This window comes from Petaurus breviceps, unplaced genomic scaffold, assembly GCF_028583685.1.
Source record: "Petaurus breviceps papuanus isolate PSGF00001 unplaced genomic scaffold, PetGlider_PUasm1.0 80, whole genome shotgun sequence".
Classification (NCBI taxonomy): Eukaryota; Metazoa; Chordata; class Mammalia; order Diprotodontia; family Petauridae; genus Petaurus; species Petaurus breviceps.
Genome location: NW_027186540.1, coordinates 19,778,467 through 19,804,322, shown reverse-complemented (window position 1 = coordinate 19,804,322; position 25,856 = coordinate 19,778,467). Strand labels below are relative to the sequence as shown.

Below are 25,856 nucleotides of genomic sequence, written 5' to 3'. Positions count from 1 at the left end.
TCATCTCCCTAGATAGAATTTGGTTTATTATGACACTAAGATTATTTTTCACTTTTTGAATATGCACTAACTGGGTGGCGTGGGAAGAAAGGAATGCCTTGGAGGATGCCAACACAAAAAATAGATAATTTCCTTGCAGGTAGTTGAGTAATACTATTTTATTGCATTCCATTCTAATGGTACACTTGGCTTAATTCACCAAAAGGGCAGCAGACCATGTGCACATGCATTGATTGAAAGTCACAATGCATCTTTCTTGATACAAAATCTGACTTGATTTGGAAGATCCTTCAGAATGACCCAGAAAAAAAGGCAGAAGTTTCTTCTTGTATGCTTGAGAAAATACCATTTTAGCTACTGGATAGGAGTCAGCAGTAAGGGGGGGGGGTCACCTTTTCATTTGTATGGAAGTTGGCCTGAATTGAGGAATTGTCCAGATATCAGCAAGGATTTAGGATGTCAGTTACTAGCAACATTAGTGCTGATTCTCCGTGCTTGCAATCAATATTCTATAGCACTTTGAGTGATTTTGGACTGAAGTAACTAAGAAAACCTGGGCAAAGATATGTGATCCATTCATCTATCCATCTATCTATCTATCTATCCATCCATCCATCCATCCATCCATCCATCTATCCATCCACCTACCCATTCATTTATTCAATTATCCATCCATCCATGCATCATCTTTCTATCTATATCTTTGTTTATCTGGAAATATATATATATATATATATATATACATATATATCTATCTCACCACATTCTTACATATATATATGTATATATAGACACACAGCTACATACATGTATACAGGATGTTCCAAAAGTCTTAGTGTTGTTTTAAGCTACTAAGGCTCAAACTTTTAAGCCTTATGTAACACACACATATATCCATACATATATGTACAGGGTGTTCCAAAAGTCTTAATGAAGTTTTAAACTATTAAGGCTTAAGCTTTAAGTGTGTGTATGTGTCTGAGTACATGTGCAATACACATATATACATATGCATATATCTATAAAGATAAAAATGGGGCTGTTACCATTAATCCTAGTGTGTAGGAAATGTTTTGTTTCAAAACAAACAAAAGAAGTTGAACTATCACAAGATTGTAGCACATGGGGCCAGTGGCAACAACGAACAATCTTCCGGAATGGAGGCTGATTCAGCATGAGACTAGCATGTGGAGGGAGGTGTGGATTCCCTGTGTCCAGAGCAGTGTGATTTTGGAAGGGCCAAGTGGTTCTGGCAGGGCCAAGAAGAGCAGCTGGCTCAGTGACTGGTGGGGCCTCTTTCACTAAGTTTAAAATGAATACTAGGATGTGCCAAAGAATCTGATGAAATAACGCACTGCTGAAGTGAAGGTCATATGAGGTCTGTTTATTTTCCCAGTCCCACCCTGCCTTCTCCCCCACAATCACCTCCACCTCCACCACCCACAGCGTCCCCTTTTTAAGGTTACCTTCCATCTACCCTGTATGCATCTTCATGTATCTGGTATTTCAAGAATTCATTAAACATTTATTAAGAACCTACTATGAGTTAGGCACTGTAAGGACTGCAGGGGTGGGGAACCTTCTAGGTCCTTTGGTGTAGCCTTTTGACTGAGTCCAAGTTTTATAGAACAAATCCTTTTATTAAGGGGATACATTCTGTGAAATTTGGTTTCAGTCAAAGGGCTGCACTTGAGGACCTAGAGTGCCATATGTGGCCTCAAGGTCTCAGGTTACCCACCCATGGTAGGTATACAAAAAGAAGCAAAAGATAGTCCCTGCCCTCCAGGAGCTTCCAGTCTAATTGGGGAGACAACATGCAAACAAATGTATGCAAAGTAAGCTAAACAGGATAAATAGGAAATAATTAAAAGTGGGAAAATGCTGGAACTAAGCCAGTTTAAAGAAGGCTTCCTGTAGAAGGTGGGATTTTACTTGGGTCTTAAAGGATGCAAGGGAGGTGAGTAGTTGGAGTGGAGGAAGGAGAACATCAAACATGAGGGACAGTGGGAGAAAATGCAGCAAGAGATGGAGTGCCTTGCTCATGAACAGCTAGGAGGCCAGTATCATTAGACAGAAGAGTACATATGGGTTGGAAGATGAAAGGAGACGAGAAAAGCACGAGGAGGCTAGGTTACACGGGGCTTTGAAGACCAAACAGAGCATTTTGTACTTGTTCCTGGAGATTATTGGAAGTCACTGGATATATTGAGTGGGGGAGGGAGAGAAGTGACAGGATCAGACCCATATTCTAAGAAAAGCCCTTTAGTGACTGAATGGAGAATAGATTATACACATTTCCTTATAAATTGTTCCCCCTCCCCTCTCCCAATTAGAATGTAAGCTCCTTGAGAGTAGGTGGATCTTTTTTTAAAAAATTCTTATGTTCCCAAAACCTAACATAGTACTTAACACATCTGTCCAACCATTCACTTAGTGAACTCTAAATAAATGATTGATTCATCTGTGAAATTCTTCTCTTTGCCATTTCTTCCACAGGCTTCAGTAACTTTCCTATCCAGGCTTTTAACTCTCTCTCCCCCCTACCACCCATATCATGTAAATGTCTAAGGTTGATAGAAAGTTGTTTTCTGTGCAGTTAATGGGAGGAATCAGAGTAGAGCAAAACACCTAGAGATAACATCTGGGGTATGGGAACAATATTTGCTTTGCAACAGCACAAGTGAATTCTGATCATCAAAAAGATGTTCTCACTCCAACTTCCCCAATATGGGAGGCATTGCTAGAAGGCAGATGTTCTGGAAATATTATAATTATGGGAAAGATCATTGAGGATTTTATATGTTCCCACAGCCTACTATTTCTTATCATTAGTTAAAGGGGAAAAAAATTTAAAAAATGTTTTAAAATCTGCATTACTTTCAACTCCTACCACAACTTCCAATTATATGGAGGGTACCTGCAATACCCCTTCTCCTCATAGCTACCTATTAGACTCCCTAAATTTTCTTTGAGGTTCGCTCAAATGACACCTTCTGGATGAAGTTCTCCCTGATCTCAAAAAGTCCGAGTACTTTACCTTGTATATTCTCTTATGCTCTCTTTACATATAGCTACATGTATATGGAGATAATTATGCAGGTACATGCTGTTTCTCCCATAGAATGCAGGTTCCTTGAGAGCAAGATCTGATTCATTTTTGCCCTTTAATCCCCATCACCTAGCATAATGCCTGGTTTAATGAATGCTTGCTTATTTAGCAGAGTAGGGTGCTTAATAACTGAATGAATTAAAAGAAACATTTAGTAAACACTTATTTAGTGCCAAGGACTGCTTTGTTTGATTGATTGGGCAGACCCTAATTAAGGACAAACCAATGCTTCCAAAGCCCAGAGTACTTGATGTCAGTCTAATGGACTTCAGCCACTCATTTATAGCTCAAGAAATTCAGCTGGTTAAACTTTGTATGTCTGCAAGTCATGACTGGGCAATTCTCTGTAGTGATAAATTCAAGCATGTCAATGATTATGTGAGTGGCACTATCCTCTCTGCCTTTCAATTTAGAGTTGTCCAAGTACAAAGTGAGAAAATAGAGCAAATCAGAGGTTCTGGAGCATCCTGCTTAGGAAACATTACCCTTGATCAAGTGTCCATAATCTGGGGTGTGTGACTTTTAAAAAAAATTTGATTGGTTTATATCAATATAACTGGTTTCCTCTGTTACCCCACATATTTTATTTTATGTCTTTAAAAACATTGTTCTGAGGGGTCTATAGGTTTCACCAGAATATCAAAGGAGTCTATGACATAAAAAGGGTTGAAAACCTTGGCCCTAGACCAAGCTGCTTCCCAATTACCAGAGTGCTCCACTGAAGGCTGGACACAGGGCTTATGTCTCAGAAAGGACTGTGAGAACTCCTTAAAATTAGTTTCCCCATCACAGGATTTCTATGAAGCAGGTGCAGATATCACTATTTTCATTCTTATAAATGAGGAGCCTGGAATACTGAAAGTCAAGAGATGGACGGGCTGTGCTTTTAAAAATCATAAGAGCAGTAAGATCAAAATGCTGCTTAGGATAAACATAGCTTTCATCTGGAGGTGTTGGAAACAGCCCAAACCTTGTAACTTGTAAATCCCTAATTTAGCAAAATTTGTCTCATCCTTTTTCCCCCTCCTATCTGGAAGTGAGGAACCATGGAGATGCTTACCTGTTTTCATGTCCTTGCAGCTGCAGGGGCTGGGGAGGAGGTGGCTGAGTGACAGGGCTGTTAGGGGCCACAGGACTCGGCTGGGCCAGTGGACTCTGCTGAGCTGTGGGGCTGTGCTGCTGGGCCATGGGGCTCTGTTTCTCAGAGCTGGGGGCAGATGCTGGGCTGTTCAGCTCTGCAGAATGAAAGCAAAAGATGAAGACCCAGTCACATAGGCATTAGAAAAAAAGACTGAGGGAGTCAATAATGACCATTTTCTGCTACTGGCCACCTTGAGAATTCTTTACCTCCTGGATTTGGTTATTTTGGTTTCATAGACAGATTTCTAAAACAGTGAGAATCAGCCTTATTTTCATCCTCTACTCTCTGAAATTAGAAATGCTCTTTCAACAAGTACTCTCACTGATGTATCATTTAAAGATCATTCAATCAAGACAAATGTCAAAAGTTGTTTTGTTTTTTAAAAAATTATTTCTGTTTTTGTTTTAAAAGACAAACTAGGAACATTGGCAGTTTACAATATGATTTTCAATGGCACATTTTAATTCAGTATGTATGACTCCTAGTGGGGACAAGGTCTCTTAACCATGGGCATTTGGACAGGAGTGGTAAATCCTATTTCTATTTTAAAGTTTAGTTAAGTGTGCTGGAACCAGTCCTGTTACAAATGAATACTTTCCAGATTGGTTTTGTTATTAGTTGCATTCAGTGACCAGTAACTCTTAACTCTGGGATGCCACAGTTCTACAGACAGAGACAAAAGAACATCTGGGCATATAAAGATCCCATGAGCTATTTCTTTAAAAAATACTGTTAGCTTTAATAATTTTCATAATTTGTTAAGGTTTCAACTGTAATTACTTTTGCGTATTGGGACAAGAGAAGAAATTGGCATATTTCACACTGAGAACAAATTAACACATTCAATAACCAATCTTGCTCAAATGGATTGAGTTTCCATTAAATATTGGAGAGGCAATGTGATATAGTGGATAGAATGCTGAGCTTGAAATAAGGAATACCTAGGCTCATATCTTACCTCTATGATTTATTAGCTGGGTGACTATGAACAAATTGCTAAATCTCTCTGATATTCAAGTAGCCAAAAAAAAAAAAAAGAAAGAAATCCTCTCCAATATTTGTAGAAAATTTAATTGTGTTTTCAGGTAACATCATATTTTCATTAAGACATATTCAGACCTCATTTTCAGTCAGTTCATGGTGAATAAGTAGGTAGATAAAGGGAGAATAACTATTGATGGCTCCTTTGAAAATGACATATATTATACTCTATTTCTTGATTCTTCTTCTGGACTGATTTGCAAAACCAGGTGACTATTTAGTAATTCAGTGTCTGCTGTGAGAGTGTTAGACTGTACTCAGAGGGAGTTAGACCTACGACAGAGGGAGATCTAAATAACAGGATGACAATGAGCTAAGTAATCACATCAACTTTTGTATAAGACACTGTCCAACCAAGATGCAATTCCAATCTCATTACACAGGGAGTAGCTGGCCCCCTGGGCATGGGGATGTGGGATTCATACTCAAGACTTTGTTTTCTGTTGAGAAACTGCTCCAAGTTGGTAAAAATGGTGACTTTCTTCCAGGCCTCAGGATGGAGCCATCGTTTCACGAGTTTTCAAAGGCTAAATGGAAATTTTGAATCTGTGACATATAAATTTTTCCTTTATGGGAAAGAGATGCCCAGTCTACTTTGATCTACCATAGTTTCCTCAAGGTCTTCAAGATCGATCTGGCCAAATCTGAAGAATTCTCCAGAGTTCAAGTACTACGTACACCAAGTCATTTTTCAGAATTGTAGTTCCCTCATTGATGTTCAATGGGCCCCAGCATTCAATAACATAATGACTCGTCTCTGAAATTGCAGTACTATTCATACTACAAGGAGCAGCTGAATAATGGATTGTCTCTGGGTTTAAAATGTTTTGACTACAAAGTCACTTAATTTGTTCGATGAAAGAAATTAGTTAAGATCTATAAGAAGTCAGGTAGTAAAGGGAAACTGGATATCACAACAGCTTACTAATACTATACTGATAGCAGCTATATAGACTCCATGAGAACAGCAATCAAGTCGGGAATAATCACTTCTATTGGACGGGTTCCAATGACTCTGGGAGGCCACGTTAAGGCTACTTACCCTCCTGAGGAATGATTCGTAGAGTTACACTAAGACCCGCATCTTTAATGAGCTTGACAATATCTGCATGAGGCATGTTGATGATAGATTGGCCATTCACAGCTAATATTCGGTCTCCAACTTTTAGTTTTGCACAACGATCAGCAGGACTTCCATCAATAATACGGCCAATTTTATGTGGTACAGCTAAGAAGAAACCAACAATGATTGTTACTAGTGATACTAAAAAAAAATGGATCTCCAAGCCCCATCACATCAGTGAGACATCACTTGGGGAGTTCTATGTTTGTTTACAGAAATCTCAATCTCCTCTTCTGAGTATTATTTAATGAATGGTGTTAAAAATAGAATTTCAAGGCCTCAGACACTTACCACAAAAACTGTGTGACCTTGGGCAAGTCACTTAACCTCGATTGTCCTCCAAAAAAAAATAGAATTTCAAACTTTACATGTCACATAGTGAACAATCTGTTAATTTCAAACACAGAATTTATTGCCCTCAAGGATATTACATTCTAGCTCATATACAAACATGAACACACACACACACATACACACACACACACAAAATGTAGCAAATACCAGGAATGTCATTATCTCTTTAAATTTCTTTCTTCTTGAGTGGAGTAAAGAAGAGAAGAATAGATATTAAATGGTCAGTAGCTGGTGAACTGAGAAATAGTTATGAGAAATTTAATTTCTGACTTCACCTACCAAGATAAAGGTTAAAGGAGGCAGATGTCTACTCTATCAGTTTTTACTGAGATCATCTCTGAGTAGTTTGGAAACTCTTCTAGGATTCAGTGTAGGTATATGTGTATTTTTTTTTTTAGTGGCACAGAAAGTTACAAACTCCTCATAAGTTAAAGAAGCAAGATCATAGGATTGAGAATTGTAAAGGACTCGAGAAACTACATAGTCTAACATGTTCATTTTACCACAGAAGAATATTAAGATCCAGGAAGAGTAAGGCCTTTGCTCAATGTCATAGAGTTGAAATTCAAACGTCTGTCCTTTGACAACAAATTTAGTATTCTTTCTACCATAGCTTCCCCTGGTTCATTTTCCCTTCCTTATTTTCTCCTTTAAGGAATTAGAGACCAGGAAGAGGGAAGAAGCAAGTTTTAGAAAATCAATGAGAGATGGCTATTGGTTTATTCGTGTTTTGGATAGACAGGGACATATCTCATCTGTAAGAAGAGCTTAAGAAACAAGTGTTTTGTTTTATGGCTATGTTTATCCTTCACTCTCTCTAGGTTGCTCATGTGACAGATAAAATCCTAACACTGGTAAAAAAAAAAATCTGGGACATAGGGGAGGGAGACGGGGAATGAGCAAATTATGAACCAGGGCTAATTTGTCTATAGTCTGGGATAATTGTTAGGATATGAAAATATTTATTCAACTCAAAACTCTGCTATGCGACGTATGATATGTGAAAATTAAAACATTTCTAGTTTATTGATGGGACTGAGTAAATTTTAAAAATTAAGAAATTTTATTTAAAATCATGATTACCATAGAATACTGGGATTAGAAGTTATGTAAGAGGTCATGTAATCTAATTTATTTCAATATATTTGCTAATTGTTCCTCCTTGTGGACATTTAATTGGTATTTAGCATAAAAATGTTAGCTGGGGGGTGGAGTCAAGATGGTGGAGTAGAAACAGCACCTCAGCTGGGCTCCGGCTTCTACCTTCCCCAATACATGTAAAAGGAGACTCTGAACAAACTTTGGAGCTGCAGAACCCACAAAATGACACAGAGAAGCTAACTTCCCACTGAGGACAGCCTGGCAGGCCGGCAGGAATTGGCTAACGCATTGCTCTGAGAGCTGAGCCCAGCCCCACACCGAGGCTTTAGCCCCAGGGTGGGCCTGACCAGCCGCCTGCTGGAGGGACTCCAGATCACCAGCAGCTGTGGCGATCCAAAATTATCAACATATAGATGCTAAGGACAAAGTGAGAGGTCAGTGCATTGTGGACTTTGGGACCCAGTAGTTGGGAATGCTTCAGCTTTTGCCTCTGGGGTGAGAAGTTGTTGAGGCCTACAGCATAGCTGCTGCTACATGGCAGCTTCAGCTCCTGGCCTGCAGACTGTAGGGAGACCAAGTGACCAGTTTGAGGGGTAATCATTCTTGCTTTAACCTGCTTGGATATGGATTGTAGTCTAGGGTGGAGGTCCTGGGGTATGAAACCAGCTTTTCAGAGCATGCGGAGGCTTCAGAGAGGGCACCCAACTAATACCTCTGTCAGCTGAGAAAACCCCAGCATTTGGGATGGAAGCTCCCTTGTCTGGTGGCAGAGTCCTACTGTGGCAAAAAGTCCAAAAGTCAAGTAATTGAGTGGCAATATGACCAGGCAAAGGAAGCAAAGCAAACAGAAGAATCCAACATTAGATTCCTATTTTGGGGACAAAAAGGAGCAAAGCATGGAACAGGAGGAAGAAAGTGAAGTCAGAACTCCTGAACCAAAAGCTTCAAAGGAAAATACGAGCTGGTTGCAGGCCATAGATGACCTTAAGAAGCAGATAAGAGAAGTGGAGGAAAAATTGGGAAGAAAAATGAGAATCATGCAAGAAAATTACGAAATGAGAGTCAACAGCCTGACTGAGGAAAATAACACCTTAAAACATAGACTAAATCAAATGGCAAAAGAGGCTCAAAAGGACAATGAGGAGAAGAATGCCTTAAAAAGCCGAATTTGTCAGATGGAAAAAGAATCTCAAAAGCTCACTGAGGAGAATCATTGCTTCAGAATTAGATTGGTGACTTTATGAGAAATCAAGATGCTGTTAAACAGATCCAAACAAATGAAAGAATAGAAGGCAATGTGAAATATCTCATGGGAAAAACCACTGACCTGGAAAATAGATCCAGGAGAGATAATTTAAAAATTATTGGACTACCTGAAAGCCACGGTCAAAGAAAGAAACTAGAAATCATCCTCCAAGAAATTCTCAAGGAAAATTGCCCTGATGTTTTAGAACCAGAGGGTAAAATAGAGGTTGAAAGAATACACCGATCACCTCCTGAAAAAGATCCCAAAAAGAAAACTCCTAGGAATACTATAGCCAGGTTCCAAAATTCCCAGATCAAGGAGAGAATAGTACAAGCAGCCAGGAAGAAACAATTTGAATATTGTGGAAACACAATCAGGATAACTCAGGATGTTGCAACTTCTACACTGAGGGATCGAAGGGCCTGGAATATGATATTCTGGAGGGCAAAGGAGCTGGGATTAAAACCAAGAATCATCTACCCAGCAAAACTGAGTATCATGTTTCAGGGGAAATTATGGTCATTCGGTGGAATTGAGGACTTTCAAGCATTTTTGATGAAAATACCAGAGTTGAATAGAAAATTTGACATTCAGATACAAGAAGAAGCTTGAGAAGGTAAACAGGGAAAAGAAATCATAAGCAACTTATCAAAGTTGAACTACCTATATTCCTACATGGAAAAATGATAATTTTAACTGATAAAACTTTTCTCAGTATGAAAATAGTTGACAGGTGTGATAGTAATGGAATGTGGAGATTCCCCTGTATTGGCTTGGTTTTCAAATTGATTGTATTAAAACCCAGAGTTTGTTAATCCCACCTGTGGGATGGGCTTGTTGATGTGAAAAGAAAGTCCTGAAGTGGGAGGAGCTGGTGATGTAGATTTGGAGAGACAGGAGAGAGGCGGAAGATCTTTTTGGAAGCAGCACCTCGTGGAGAGAGAGAGACTAAGAGAATTGCTGGTGGCTGCTTTGAATTGCCTTGGACTTTTGAGACCTGCCCCCTGAGCTGCCAAGGACTGAGGAGACATGGCTGTTTTGCTGGTACTTTGTCTGTCTGTTTTGATGTTGTTTTGCCAGATTTGTCCACTGGTGAAAGACTGTCCTTTTGTTGAAGAAGTCCTGGAACCTGGCTGTTCGCTAAGAAGCCCTGAGACTGTCCTGCAGACAGAGAGTGAATACTGTCCACTGGTGAGGGACAGTACTGTTGTTGCAGGGGTCTGGAGACTGTCCTGCAGACAGATTGAATACTGTCCACTGGTGAAGGACAGTGCTGTTGTTGCAGGGGTCTGAGAGCCTTTCTGTTGGTTCAGAAGCCCTGAAGAAGGATTTTCTTGTTGTATGTTTACAGAAATCCTGGGAGAGGGCTTTGCTAATGTGTTCAAGGGTTCTAGGACTGTTCTACAGACAGAGGATGAATTCATGAAGGGACTGGCAATGTATCTTATGGCCTTGCTAAGCCTTGTCTCCCCAGGAACTAAGATTGCTGAGAACTTGCCTCGTGTCAAGATGAAGAAAAGACCTCCATTTGGGTATTAAGTGCTGTGTTTAAACTTGATGTAACTCTGGGGTAGATTCAATTGTGATCCAGGGGTGGGGAACTTTTGACCTTATGTTTGAAAACTAATCTCCATTTGAGAAGAGGGGCTTTGTGGTGGACTTAATTAAGGTATAGCCTAGGGGTGGAGAAGTATTTAGAACAGAGACTTTGTGATTGATTGAATGATTGGAAGGTCCTGGGGTGGGGTAGTACTTGGAGATTATTTAATCACGCTTAGTAAATGCTGTACTTTGAATGATGTCATGTTTTGATCTTCTCTGTTCTTGGTTTGTCACTGAATAAAATAGAGAGCACCTATGCTGGTATTTTGAACCTGGGAAGTTGCCTTCTTTTGGTATTACATTACAACAGGAATGGAAATATATATATATATATATATATATATATATATAGGAGGGTATACAGGTGAATGAATATGTGAATGTGTGTATATATGTTTACAGGTAGACATAGATAAGAGGGAACAGGACCAATTCAATAGGAAGGGATGATACTTAAAAGGTGAAATTAAGAGGTGAGAGAGGAATATAATGAGAGGAGATGGAAGAGACAGAATGGGGTAAACTATCTCATATAGAAGAGGCAAGGGAAAATGATTACAATGGAGGGGGAAGAATAGGAAGGCAAAAGGGAATGGGTCAACCTTATTTTCACCGAATTTGGCTTGGGGAGGGAACGAAGTACACACTAAATAGGGTATCTCACCATAAAGGAGAGTAGGGGAGAAGGGGATGAGAGGGGGGATGATGGAAGAGAGGGCAGACTGGGGGTGGGGTGTTGGAAACACAAACTTTTGAAAAGGGACAGGATCAAAGTAGAGAATAGAACAAGTGGAAGGTGGGATAAGAGGGAGGGAAATATAGTCAGTCTTTAACAATATATCTACTATGTTAATATTTTGCATTAGCTACACATGTACAACCTATATTGAACTACTTATCTTCCCATTAAGGGTGGGTGACAAGGGAGGAAGGGAATGAATCTGGAATTCAAAGTTTTAAAATCAAATGTTTAAAAAATATATATATCTATATATACTATTATTAATACTATTTTACATGTAATTGGGAAATAAGATATACAGGCACTGGAGCATAGAGAACCACTGGAAAAGTTGGAGGGGGTGTGGGAGAAGATATGGGAGAGTGCAGATTGGAGGAGGGGATGTCCTGTGGGACTGCTCTTTTGGGGTGGTGGGTAGGGGAAAAACAGGGAGAAAAATTATAACTCAAAATCTGGCGGAAATGAATGATGTAAATCAGAAGCTTATTAAGCATTTGAAAATGAAAAAAACATAAAAATGTTAGCTGGCATTTGGTATTAGCTGGTGTTCAGTCCTTATTCTTGAACATGTACATTTTCTCTCTTACTACAAAATCTTCCCTACAAAAGCTGGACATGTACATGCACAGGCATGAATCCATTCTAGATTAAGTACACAAGTTATCTCTTCTGGTGTTAACCTGTACAAAAGTCACTATGACTGGATTAGCAAGAAGTAATGCTTACATAGTCTAAGAAGTAGCTTGATTGCTATAGGATCAAACAGAGCAAAGTACCCCCAAAAGTCAACACCAAGAGATCACTTCATTTTAGGTCAGCAAGATGGTATTTTTGTGACGATAGCCCGAAATCCCAGGAGGCCCAATTTTGTTGGTGGTGTTTTTTCCTCCTGGCTTCAGTGGAAGCCAATTCAAGAAAACTGCCCATCACAGAAGGTGGCCACGTTGATCTCCACCAATGAGGAACAAAACTCAAACCAGTGGGCTTTGGGTTATGTTCAGGAAACACAATGCTAGGAATACAAAGACAAAAATGAAACAATTGCTGTCTTCAAGAAGCTTACATTCTATTGGGGAGAGGGAATACAAATTACAAATAAGTAAATAGTGTGTACAATTAATGTGCAGCTCATTGCTATAGCTACATTCTGTAGCACACTGTCACAGAGCTGTGAGACTTCAGGCATGGCTGGAGCAAAGTGAATGAATTCTTTCTCAGAATTCACTAGTTTGTAGGACAGAATTCTGAGGAAGAAGAAAAAGAATGATGAATGGTATCCATTTTCTGTAACAGAGTGAGGGAAGGGCAGACATATAATTCCTCCAGGGTCCTAGACTCCTAGACATCTTGTTGTAGATGATGATAGCTTGAAGCTGAGAACTGGACCCTTTGCCCTGACCAAGAGCTAATGGGGAGTGAAGAACAGTGAGGGAGAGTCTTCTTTTGCCTCTTCTTGCCCATTAAAGGTAGACTTCCCTCAAAGCTCATATTAAAATCATAGATGATCTCTTTCAGTAGGGGGGCAAAATTTAGGAGAAACAGTTTTGCCACCAGTCACAGCCAGCTGTTTCCTTACAAATGATTTGCTTCTCAATTGTTTACCATTATTGTCATTACTTATGAATCTGTTTCCTGCTTTAAATAAATGAAAAGAAAGTGGCTGCCAAATCCTTGTCTGGTATGATGAATGATGATAGTGAGTAGAAATTGGGAGAGGGAGAGAGCCTTTTGTTCTTGGAGAGAAAGTTATATAGTTCCCTATTCATAGTGAATTGTTTGGAATTGGGAATGGGGGGAGGAGCTTCTTGGGATCCCATGGGAGAAAGTGAATTAACAGATAAAAAATCCATAGATCAAAGATTCTTAAACTGGGCTCTGTGAACTTGGATGCAAGGAGGTTACATCTTTATTTTTACTAACCTTTGGATTTCTTTATAATTCTATATTTTCTTAATGTATCAAAAAACCAAACCAAAACCAAACCCTTTATTTTGAGGAGTCCATAAGCTTTTATATAGGTAGGTGGCACAGTAGATAGAGAACTGGGCCTGGAGCCAGGAAGACCAGAGTACAAATTCAGCCTAAGACAATTATTAGCTGTGTTACCTTGGGCAAGTCACTTACCCCTGTTTCCCTCAATTTTCTCCTCTGTAAAGTGAGCTGGAGAAGGAAATGGCAAACCGCTTCAGTTTCTTTGCCAAGAAAATCTCAAAGAGGTCACAATGATTCAGAAACATCTGAACAATGATAACCACAGGCTTCACTAGACTCCCATTGTGGTTTATAACAAACAAAAAAGTAAGAATCTTTGTCCTAGGCTGAGGGATAAGCCACTGAAGGGAGAATAAGCCTGATGTAGGGAGGGGCTAGGATCCTGGTGTTGAAAGTGCTGAGGTAGAACACAGCTTAGTCAAAAATCTTCTAGCATCCAAACTCTTGATCTTGCCAGTGAGTTGAATCAATGCATATTTCTACATACTGTACATTCCTAGGAACTTTGTTCCATATACTGCCCATTCCTAGCACCTGCCTTTTAGCTATGTGGAGCTATTTACAAGTGGTAACTGGTAGAGTCCAGCTCTAAGCATCTTCTTTACAGAGGGGACTTAGGGTACCCTGCCTGACTTACACAAGGGAGCCTAGCACTTTAGTACTGTGCCTGCCCTGTAGCTACATGTGGGGTCCTCTCCCTTTATGTGAGAGTTAGAAGATTGTGGGTACCCCCATATCTCATTCAGTCCCCTTACTCGGGGTGGATTTATTAACAAAAGCCAAATAATTTCAAGAGGGAGAGGGTTCTAATAACTATGGGGAGGGAGAGCAAGACAGGAAATGCCCTAGACAGGTAGGAAGTGCTATCTGATCTGTGCTTGAAGGAAGTTGATTCTTTGTGACCCCATGCAGACCAACAGTCTCCATGGGGTTTTCTTGGCAAAGATATTGGAGTGGTTTCCCATTTCTTTCTACAGTGGATTAAAGCAGATTAAGTGACTTTCCCAGGGTCACATAACTAGTAAGTAACTGAGGTTGGATTTGAATGTTCACATAGCTAGTAAGTGTTAAGTGTCTGAGGCTGGATTTGAATTTAGGTCCTCCTGACTCCAGGGTTGGTGCTCTATTCACTATGCCACCTAGCTGCCCCATGAGGTTTTCTTGGCAAAGACACTAGAGTGGCTTGCCATTTCATTCTCCAATGGATTAAGGGAAATAGAGGGTAAGTGACCTGCCCACACTCACATGGCTAGTGAGTGTCCGAGGCTGCATATGAATTCAGGTCTTCCTGACTTAAGGCCCAGTGCTCTATTCACTGAGCTACCTATCTGCTTCACATACATATTTATACACACACATTATACATATATGTACATATACACACACATAAACATATTCACACACACATATACATACACACATTTGCATGTGTGTGTATGTGCTTTGCAAGAGGGGTGGATTAACCTATGGAGGAAGGGAAAGGGCAGTCTTTAAAGCACATACAGCTATTTCCTGCCTTGTTAAATTCAAAATGATTATATGGAAACTTGGGCAGACCCTGTTTCCTGCCATGTATAATCTAATGGCTGATACATGTGATTCCAAATAACCTTCCAGTTGGGTACAGAGTGGGAAAAACTGTGGACGCAGTTGCTGCTGAGTCCTGAGTGGGTATGCAAAAAGGGCCAACCACCTCTTCCCCACTTTCTTTCCCCTGGGGTTGTACCATGAGCTGACACCCCCTCTCCCCTGACCAGAGCTAGTTCTAGAAGACAACCAGTTACCCTACCTTCCACCTGACTGTGGCAGCCAGGAGAACATGGTTATCTCTTTTCACTTATGTGTGTCTTTCTTGATCATAGGCTAACAAGTATTTTGAGATGGAAATATCTAGGTGACCAGGAGAGTTTAGACATTTCATTGTCATTGAGAGCTGAATGATCTAGGTCAGGTATAGGGGGAGAGGTCAAATCAGCACTCTTGCTCTGAACCTTGCAGCCAATAGCCCTATTACCTGGCTATATTCAGATGTGTGAGGAACATAGGCCTGAGTCTGACTCCATTCCATTCAGCTCTAACTGCTGATAAGACCTCTGCTGGGACCTCTGGATCTTCTGCTGCCATTCCCCCATTCTTCCCTTGGAAGCAATTCAAAGTAGCTCTACCTCCTCACAGTCACAAAGGATTTGTTGTCGTTGTGTTGTTTGTCCTTTGTTTTCGAAGAGGAACATGGCATCAGGGAAATGATGACATGACTTGCAATTGACTCTGATTTGAGTGAGGGAGGGCTGTGCAAGGTCATCAGCCTCTCTTCCTCCTCCAGAGCCATCTGGATCCAGTGGCCAGATATAGATCAGGATGACTGGAGATGACTCAGGATGCAATGGGAGACCCTGGTCCTTTTGGGCTAAGGCCTTTTCAGGCACTCAGAGTGAAGTAATGCCCACCCAGTGTGAACAGGCCTCTTTGAGAAGTGAGTAAAGGAGATGTCCCCTTTAATTAGAAAAAAAGAAAAAAAAATTAAGATGGGAGGGGAACACCCTCAGGGGTCTTGCTGTTCCAAGGAGAAAGAGCACTGACACCAGAATCACAAGGACTCGAGTTCAAATCCAGCCTCAGACAAGTGACAGTCACAAAGGAAAGAGATCAAGGAAGGAGTGGGTGACTCCTTTTATATAATCATCCATTTAGGATCAGAAACCTCTAAGTCATCAGTTTTTCTTGCTCCTTAGCCAAATATAAAACTTTTTTTTCATCATATAGAACAAGTCCCTCAGTCATACATGGCTTGAAAGAGGGTCCCCCCAAGATTTCATGTAGCTGCTTAGACCAAAACCAGGAAGGGAATATCCGTGCATTCTTTAAGGCCAGTCCATTCCTTTCCTCTGTCTCTCTCCATTTTTACACACACAAACATACATATATTACATGTATATACATATAGTCTAGAACTGTGATTTCATTGGTGTGGACTACTACGCTGTTTGTATCAATGGAATTCAACAATGCATCTATTATCTATAGAGAACCATCTAGAGGGAACTCAGAAGTTAAGTGGCTGGAATAGGTTTGGACAGCTATTTTATATCTGAGGCCCGACCTGAACATGGGTGTCCCTGACGACAAGGTCAATCCACTGCCCTCATTGCAATGCTCCTTCTCTAAAATATGGCCTGACCATGCCACCTCTCTGCTTAAGAAACCCTTGTGGCTCCCTATTGCCCTCCTCCATTTGGCATTTAAAGACTTTCCCAACCTAGTTCTAGCCTACCTTTCTAAACATATGTTCCTTTTCATGTACTATATAATCCATCCAAGCTAGCCAACTTGCTGTCATCCCCCTCACTCCTCTCCCCAATTCTGTGGGTTTGCATGGGCTCTTCCCCCAGGCCTGGAGTGCACTCTCTCCTTACCTTTGTGTTTTGGAATCCCTAGTTTCAGTCAAAATTCAGTTCAAGTCTACCTCCTCCCATGAGGCCTTTTTTATTCTCCACAGCTGTTAATGCTTTCCCCATTGAATTAATTTTCTTTTAGTTTGTATAGATTTTGTATCTTCTTATGTGTATCAATGTTGATTTCTTTGATAGAATGTAAGCTCGTTGACTGTGGCATTTTTTTTTGTATCCCTGTTTCTTAACATATTGACACACAGTAAGCATTTAATAAATGCTTGTTGATTATTTTATTTTTGCAAAAGCACCTTACACATTTTGTAGAGCAGCTCATACCAAGGAAACAATGCTATGCTAGAATATTCTGTGGATGAAATTGCTCTTTTTGACACTGCACCATCTATTATTTATTTTTCCATATTCATTCATGTAAACTCAACTAAAGTATGAAATTGTTGGACTAGATGACCCACACCCAAATCCCGTGATTCTATGCTTTTATAACTTCACAGCTGCAGGGATCAGTGATGTCCTTTCTCTTTAGTTGTTGGGTTTTGGTGCTTTGACCTTGTTATGTGGATGATTTGAACCATAAGAGCTGCTTGTAACTCTGGTGTACATATCACGGAATGGGATAGTGTGAATCAATGACATCTTGTAGACTTGAGTTTTTCCTTTAGTGAAAAAGCATATGTTGCATAAAGATTGTGTACTCAATACATGGTATTTAGTTCTTTGGAGGAGCAGGAAAAAAAATGGATAGTAGGGTCTTGGTCCTTGATTTCCTTATTGACAATTAGAATTGATTCTTTGTGGGCTCCTGCAACCAGCAGAGTCCTGATACAAAATATTTTCAAGGGCTTCTTCCTTTCATATCTCTTATGTGCTACCTATTCTTTGTTCCATTTCTGAGACACAAAAAGCATGGCATTAGATGACTCACATTTGACTTTAATTATGTCGGGATTAATAGAGCCTACAAGGTGGCCTTATACATGGATGGGAATGCTGCACAGTTTGCAATCAAACTAATCAGTGAGGAGTATCATAAAGGAGGAGGACAAACTAAAATATGAAATATTCTTCAAAGGACATCTACTGAAACTCTCATCAACTTAGCCCCTTCGAGCTGAGCATGGTTTTGGTTTTGGTTTTGGTGACCACCCTCCCCCCTCCCTCCCCCAGCATGTCATTAGTTTAGAGAGAAGCAAAAAAGACAGCTTGGGTCCAAATTTGCAGAGATATAAAGATAAATGATTTCATTTAAATTATTGTTGTTTTTATTTTTGTTTAAAGAAAATCCTCAAGGGCAGCCTATCATTTGGATTCAAAGAGCTCTTTGCGATGATCATTTAACTCAATTATTGAGAATATGGGGTTACTGCAATATATATATATATATATCATATATTTAGTGATCATTGGTTATATGTGTCACTGTGCTAACAATAATAATGAGAATGAGGATGACAGCTAGCATTTATACAGTGCTTCATTGTTTACAAAGTGGTTTACAGAGATCTCATTCTCACAGCCACCCTGGGAGGTAGGCAATATTATTTCCCTACTTTTACAGATGAGAAAACGAAGGCAGAAAAAAAATTAAGTGACTTGCCCAAGGTCACACATCTAGCAAGTGACTAATGTTGAACTGAAACTCAGGGCTTCCTGATTCCAGCATTCTCTCCACTGTGTCACAAAGCTGAAAAGATACAGTCTTGGGACAGAAGGACCTTACTGTCTTATTGAGGGAACAGGGTGCAAATCATGGTGTAGTAGAAAGCAAATAGGATTTGGACTTAGGAGAGACCCGGCTTTGAATTTTATCTCTGGCATGTACTAGCAATATGACCAGAGGTTAGCCATTGAACCTCTCAGGGCACCAATTTCCTAATATATTAAATGGGGAACAATAATACCTGTGGGAGTAGCTAGGTGGTACAAGTGGATAGACTGCCAGGTCTGAAGACAGGAAGACCAATTCAAATCCAGCCTCAGATACTTCCTAGCTGTGTGATCCTGGGAAAGTCACTTAACCCTGTTTCCCTCAGTTTCTTTATCTGTAAAATGAACTGGAGAAGGAAATGGCAAACCCTTACAGTATCTTTGCCAAGAAAACAAAAACTGTATTAACTACCTTACAGGATTACTCTAAGAATCACTGTGTCAAAGTATCCTAAATTTAGTGCTGGAAGGGACCGTCAAACTCAATTCTCTCAGTTTACAGATGAAGAAACTGAGCGTCAGAGAGGCAGTTATGTGGGACAGTGCATAGAATGTTGGGCCTAGAATTCAAATCCTGTGTAGACACTTGGTACAAGATTTTGGATAAGTCGCTTGATCTTTTCTCAGGCTCCGTTTGCTCATCTATAAAATGGGCAAAATAACAGCACCTATCTCACAGAACTGTTGTAAAAAGCAAACACGAAAAGGGCTGTTGCAAACCTCAAAGCACTGTACAAATGGCAGCTATCATCATGACCAAGTGATTTGTCCACTACCATCCTTCTAGTAGGTCTGAATTCAGATCCTCCTGGCTCCAAATCTGGTATATTAGCCATTTCACCATACTGAGAAAATAAGATAACAGGCATAAAGTATTTTCCAAATTTTAAAGAGCTACAAAATGTCAATTATGATCATGATTATTATATTATAATATTTTTATAATAATTTATCATAATAATTATAACTAAAAGGCAGAATATAAATGCAAAATCTGTGGTATGAACAAAAAGCACAATAGAGATTTGCAAAGAGAGCTCATTGTGGGCTCAGCAGGACTTAGATAAGGCAAGGGGACAGCTTAACAAAGAAGAGGAAGAATGGTGAGTGTTATATTAAACTTAAAGAGACATTTTTAATTATCAAAACAAAAAGGCAGTTCTACAACTTCTCACACTCTCTGAGAAAGATGGAGAGTAGTAAAGAGAAAGATAGTTTCATAGACTTAATCAACTTCACATTTTCATGGATCTGTGACCTCCCAAGCATTGAGTATCCCTTCCCCCTTCTGAGATCACCACTCTTCCATGCCACCTGAGCCTGTCGATTTTTTTCTGCTATTCTGGCACTATCACTACAGAGGTGGAAGGGGGCCACGTCAGACGGAGGGGAATTTTATATTTTCGTCTGTTTCATGGATTGTCTTGGCACAAAAATTCATCCCTGCATTTTTGGTGCTGAATCTCTACTGTACTTAACAAGGCTGGCCCTTGGGCAGCAGTTGCAATCCGGTCATCTGGGAATTATACTTGAAATGATTCCAACTTGGAATGATCTGCTCAATACTTTGGATCCCTGACATAGCCCTGGAGAGTCTCATGTCACTTCCATGCCATAATGTGACACCAGAGGAGGCCTTTTGTGGAAGAAGATTGCCTTAGTCACCTTGTAAAATGGCAGACATTTTGGTAGGTGGACTTTTATCTGGGATCACTCCTGCTGCCACTATTGTTAATGTGGTCAGTCTGAGGTCTGTTGTGAGACACCTCATACTCAGCTCAGATTTTTATGACAGAAGGAATATAGAGGGAATCAAAGGGCAACCGGGTGGCATAGTAGATAAAGTGCCAGGCCTGAAGTTAAGAAGACTCATCTTCCTGAGTTCAAGTCTGGCCAGAGACACTAGCTGTGTGACCCTGGGCAAGTCACTTAACTCTATTTGCCTCAGCTCCTTATCTGTAAAATAGCTGGAGAAAGAAATGGCAAATCACTCCAGTATCTTTGCTGAGAAAACCCTAGATAGGGTCACAAAAGTCTGACATGACTAAAATGACTCAGCAATAAAAGAGGGATCTAAAACACCATCAAAATAGTGAAAAACATTTCATTACCAAACTATTGTTGGTAAACCATAATTTAAAAAATACATATTCTTGAGCTTAACTTCTAATTCCAGCACATAGTACAATGTGTAGCACATAATAAATCCTTAATAAATGCTTGCTGATTGCTATGTTGTTAAGCATATTGATGAAAACTGACTGATTTTTCTACCTCTTTTTTTGATTGATAGGGTGAATTCTATTTTGATCTACATACTTAAGTGAATATCATTCAATCAATAAGCATTTATTTATTAAGCACCTGGAACTGTGCTAAGTGCTGGGGATATAAAGAAAGCAAATACATCGCTCCTGCCCTCAAGGAGTTTACATTCTAGTGGGAGAGATAACACTCAAGAATTATACAGATACAAGGGCAAATTGGAGATAATCACAGAGGAAAGACCCTAGTAGTATGGGGTGATGACTTGGGGGGAGAGACTGAGAGAGGTCTTCTGAAGAAATTAGTATTTGAGTTGAGTTTGGAAGGAAGCCAGGGAAACCTAGAGGGGTGGTAAAAAGGGAGGGCATTGTAAGAATGGGGTACTGATAGTGAAAAGTCGTTATATTAGATTAGGTACTCAAAGCAAGAATTTTTGGTTACCAGGGTCAGGATGATGTAAAAAAAAATACATTCCATTTAAAAATTTTGTGGTTAAAGCAAATTGTAAAAATTCCAAACAGAGTGATCCCCCTCACTCTACTCCAGAGCACAAAGATGCTTCATTTAATGGAATTCATTAATAGTTGATGACATTCAGTTTCTCAAAAGACAAGGAAAAAGTTTTCCCTAAAATTTGTAGCCAAACAAGTCGCAAGATTTTTTTTTTTAAAGCAGCTGGTATTTTGACTACATTTTTATGAGGGGCAGCAGATATAACGATTTACTCATTTGGGCTGAACTGGTCAGTTATTCTCCACTATATGCTTTGTACTGAGCATATGATCAGATGTGAAGATGGAAAGAGATGCTTTCTAGTCGAATTTGTTTTCAGTAGAAACTACCAGGCTGTAGTACATTAGTAATAATTTGTGTTCAAGAAGCAATGTAGAAGATATTACTCTGGAAATGTTTGACTGGAAAATAAGGTGGGCTGGTCAGGAATTAAGATAAGAGATAAATGGCTTCACTGGGATCCATGAAATGCCCAAAGTTCTAGAAGGCCATTAGGCGGATCCTCTAACAAGGATGTACAGACATGACAGATAACAAGTATACAAGATGAGAAGGGTATATATAAATAGATTTTGATCTGCCCTAGGGGGAGGCATACCCACATTAATGAGGTCACCAAGTAATGTGGGATCCTTAAGTTGTGTCTACATTATCAAACTGATTTGACTATTTGGACTGACTTGACTGGTTATACACATTCAGCCTTAGGGTGCTTTCACTTTGGAAAAGCATTTGTTTTTAATACCTGCAATGGAAAATGGATAAAATAATAAGCTATAAGTGCCCGGGAAAAAAAGCACTGAAAGAGAAAGAAATGGGGGAAAAGACAAAAGCATTTCCTTTTCTAGTTTTGGTGCCAGAATCAACTTATCAGCAATTATCCATTTCTGTTTCCCCAAGTAAGGATGAATACCTAATTGAAGATGAGAGAATGGGCAATTTTTGTAAAGTGTGTTCTTACGGAAGTCCTTCGTTCTTTAAATATCTATCTAAGCAGCTTAAAAGTCCTTTTTTTTAATGTTTTTTTCTGTTACTTCTGTTACTGTGAATAACCTGTTATGATGTATTAATTATAATAGCTAGTATTTACATAGTGCTTCCGGTTTTCCAAAGTGCTTATACATATGATCTCATTTTATCCTCACCACAACCCTGGGAGGGAGGCGCTATTGTTATCCTCATTTAAATAGATGAAGAAACTGAGGTAGGCAAATCACTAATGAATCATACTAATACATGGAAGAAAATTGAATAGACATTGACACCAACATATAAAAATAGAATAATTATTATTATTTAGATGGAAAGGAAGCATAGAAAAACCACTTAACTTGCAGTTAGAGGAAATGTGTTCAAGTTCTCTTTCTATGAACAGCTCACTACACTGAGCCTCAATTTCCTCATCTGAAAAATGTGGATAATACTATTGTTACTATTTATCTTACTGAGATGTTGTAAGGAAAAAGTTCTATAAACCTCAAAGCACCACGTAAAAATGAGTTATTATGTATATACTATTTGGGCATAAAAGCACTTTTCCTGCATTGTCTCATTTATTTATTTATTGCAACTATGTGAGGTGAGGAGTTCAAGAATTGTCAATCTTGTTTTGTAGATAAGGACCTGAAGTTCAGAGAGGTAAAGTAATTTGCCCCAAATCACACAGCTAGTCAGTGGTGGTGGAGCTGGAACAGGAACAAATGTCTCCCGTTGTCAAGCTCAAGGCTCCCTCTGTTGTACCGTGGCAGTATTTTCTAGTTTCTAGGGGCCTTTAAAAAAATGAAGCAACATTATTTATAATAACCAATATTTTAGTGCCCAGGTGACAAATTTACTATATTTTTGGGAAAATTGTCAAATAACTCACATAAGAGCTCTGAAAAGACTTCTATTGATATTTGCCTGCTGTGCCCCTGACAGATAAAACTATTGAGAACAGCTGATTTTTCAAAGCTACACTTTTCCAGAAAATGTGATAAAAACGCAGTTCATAGCTAAACACCCCAGTTACTAGGGTTAAAAACTTTAATAAAACCTACATTTTCTTCCTTCCTTCTCTTTTTTCCATTTTTTTAAACATGGTAGTGTTTTCAGGACCATCAGTGTACTTGGCTCTGAGTAATTTCTCAGCAGGCTAGGTTGAAGTGGTTGATAGTTACAAGCAGGTGTTGCTGACAAGTCCTGTTCCTCATTTTTACAGATGCAATGTGTTCCATCTCTGTCGTATCCTTTTCTTTTTTATAGATGCTGAGATTCTGTTTTGTAAAAAGTCATTTGGCTATCTTCACACATTTTCCCTTTTACAATAGCTAAATGTCAAAAGCAGTCAGGGGCAGTATCAAGCTTCCATTGTACCTCCTAAGCCCTCTGGTGGATAATAACCTCATTCGATATTTTCTTAATGTAAATGGAAACAGATACTAAACCAGGCAAATGATCCCTCCTGAGCCAGCTGTCCTTTTCCATGTGTTATCCAGAAGATTACATGAATATTTATTGGATCTTCTGCTCTTCACAGAAGCCAAAGTTTTGGTTCAACTACCAGGGCATCTATCAGGTTTTAATTTGGAATACAGTGATTCTGTGTTGTTGAATGAAATTCAACATGTAACAAACACCCTTAGAAGAAGGCCATGAGGGCATAGGAGAGCTGTAGCATGTTCTGGGACAGATTTTTAGTGTGACCTTTGATTAGCTGGATGAATATGTCACAGTTTTTTTTTAGTCACAAAATTAGATTATTAATGCTTATGTTTTATTGACTTCACAGAAGCATTGTGTAGACTAATCTGAAAATGTAAACAAATTTCATGAGGGAAAAAGGGAGGGAAATCTTTGTAATGCAAATGTAACACTATATTTTCTCATTAATGTTGTATTAAGAAGTCTGGTGACTAGGGGTATCATATGGGAAGTTTTTATTATTGTTCAGTTGTTTTTTTTTTTTTTTTCAGTTGTATCTGACTCTTTGCTACTCCATTTGGGGGTTTTCTTGGCAAAGAAACTGGTTTTTCCATTTTCTCTTTCACTCATTTTACAGATGAGGAAACTAAGATAAACAGGGTTAATTAAGTGTCTTTCCCAAGGTCACACAGCTAGTAAGTGTCTGAGGCCAGATCTGAACTCATTAAGATAAGTTCCAGACTCCAGGCTCAGCACTGTATTCACTGCGCCACCTAATGGCCACACAGGAAGTTCTATACATTAAATATAGACCTAACTATCCTTTTTTTTTAATCACTGTCACTGACTTCCCAAATTATCTCCCTGTTTATCACTCCCCCTCTATATGTTGTCCTCACATATTTGTATATATGCTCCTTGAGGACAGAGATTGTCTTGTTTTAGCATTTCTTATTTTCAGCATTTAGCACAGAGTGACAGTTTAATAAATAATTTCATTCATTCATCACAAAATATTCTGCCAAGAGAAGAAGCAACATGCAACACTACCTGAGAAGTACTGTGGCACAATGGAGTGCTATACTTTGAGTTAGGAAGACCTAAGTTCAAATCGTACCTCAGATAAATATTTTTGCAATCCTGGATAAGTTATTTAATATCTCTATGACTTAGATTTCTCATCTATAAAACAAGTATATGGAACTTGATGGTCCATGAAGTCCCTTCCAGATATAAATCCACGATTCTCATCTCAGACACTTACTAGTTGTGTGACCCTGGGAACATCAATCACTTAGAATCAGAGACTTTTATCATTTATAAAACTGAGATAAGAGCGCCTACCTCATAACACTGTTAAGGAGGTCAAATGAGATAATGTATGTAAAGCAATTTACACTCACGAGAAATCACAAGGTAGTAACATGGTCTTTGGTATGGGTGCTGTGGTAACCCTGTGGGTTTTCATGATCATAGGATGCCTAGGATATGCTACTGGCAGAGAAAGACTTGGATGGTGAGCCAAAAAGGAACTACCAGGAAGAGGAAATAGAGGAAATATTCTGAAGGGAAGAGAACATGGATACATTGAAGGTAAAGAAATGAATGTGGCAATAATTGGGAAAAGAGTGAAAAGGGATACTAGACTTATTCATATGGTAAATTTGCCCCTGATATTTTCACTTCTTAAAGGTGCTTTCCTTGGCAAACAGATACTGGGCACTACATTTAAAAAAATTATATCTTAAGTTTCTCCCCAATTTCATGTAAAAACAATTTTTAGCATTTTTTTTTTTAAATCTTGATTTCCAAATTCTCTCCCTCCCTCACTCTCTTTCTTCCCCTCTCCCTGAGACAATAAGCAATTTGATATAAATTATATGCATGCAATCATTGGGCAGTACTGTGGAAGAGGTAAAAAAAAAAAAAAACAAAACAGAGCCAAGAACAGTGGACCTTGGTACCCAAATTGTCACCATTGCAGGGCCACAGTGGTGCTTGACTATGGGCACAAAGCTGAGTCTTCCCTTGCTGGGTTTATATTGGAAAGAAAAATATGTTGGATTGGAAAGATGAGATGAATGCTGGTCCTTTTTCTGCAAGGAGC

The 25,856-nt window shown here is 39.3% G+C and overlaps 1 protein-coding gene across 1 annotated transcript in view; it reads right to left on the bottom strand.

The window, feature by feature from the left end:
* The window catches only part of LOC138176033 (membrane-associated guanylate kinase, WW and PDZ domain-containing protein 2-like), a 1,726,709-nt gene that overhangs the window by 138,634 nt on the left and 1,562,219 nt on the right, over window positions 1-25,856 (bottom strand). The window contains exons 17-18 of the mRNA XM_069106765.1: window positions 6,334-6,519; window positions 4,170-4,344 (exon numbers count right to left, since the gene is read on the bottom strand). Coding sequence (XP_068962866.1) covers window positions 4,170-4,344; window positions 6,334-6,519 — 361 coding nt within the window. The remainder of the gene's footprint in view (window positions 1-4,169; window positions 4,345-6,333; window positions 6,520-25,856) is intronic.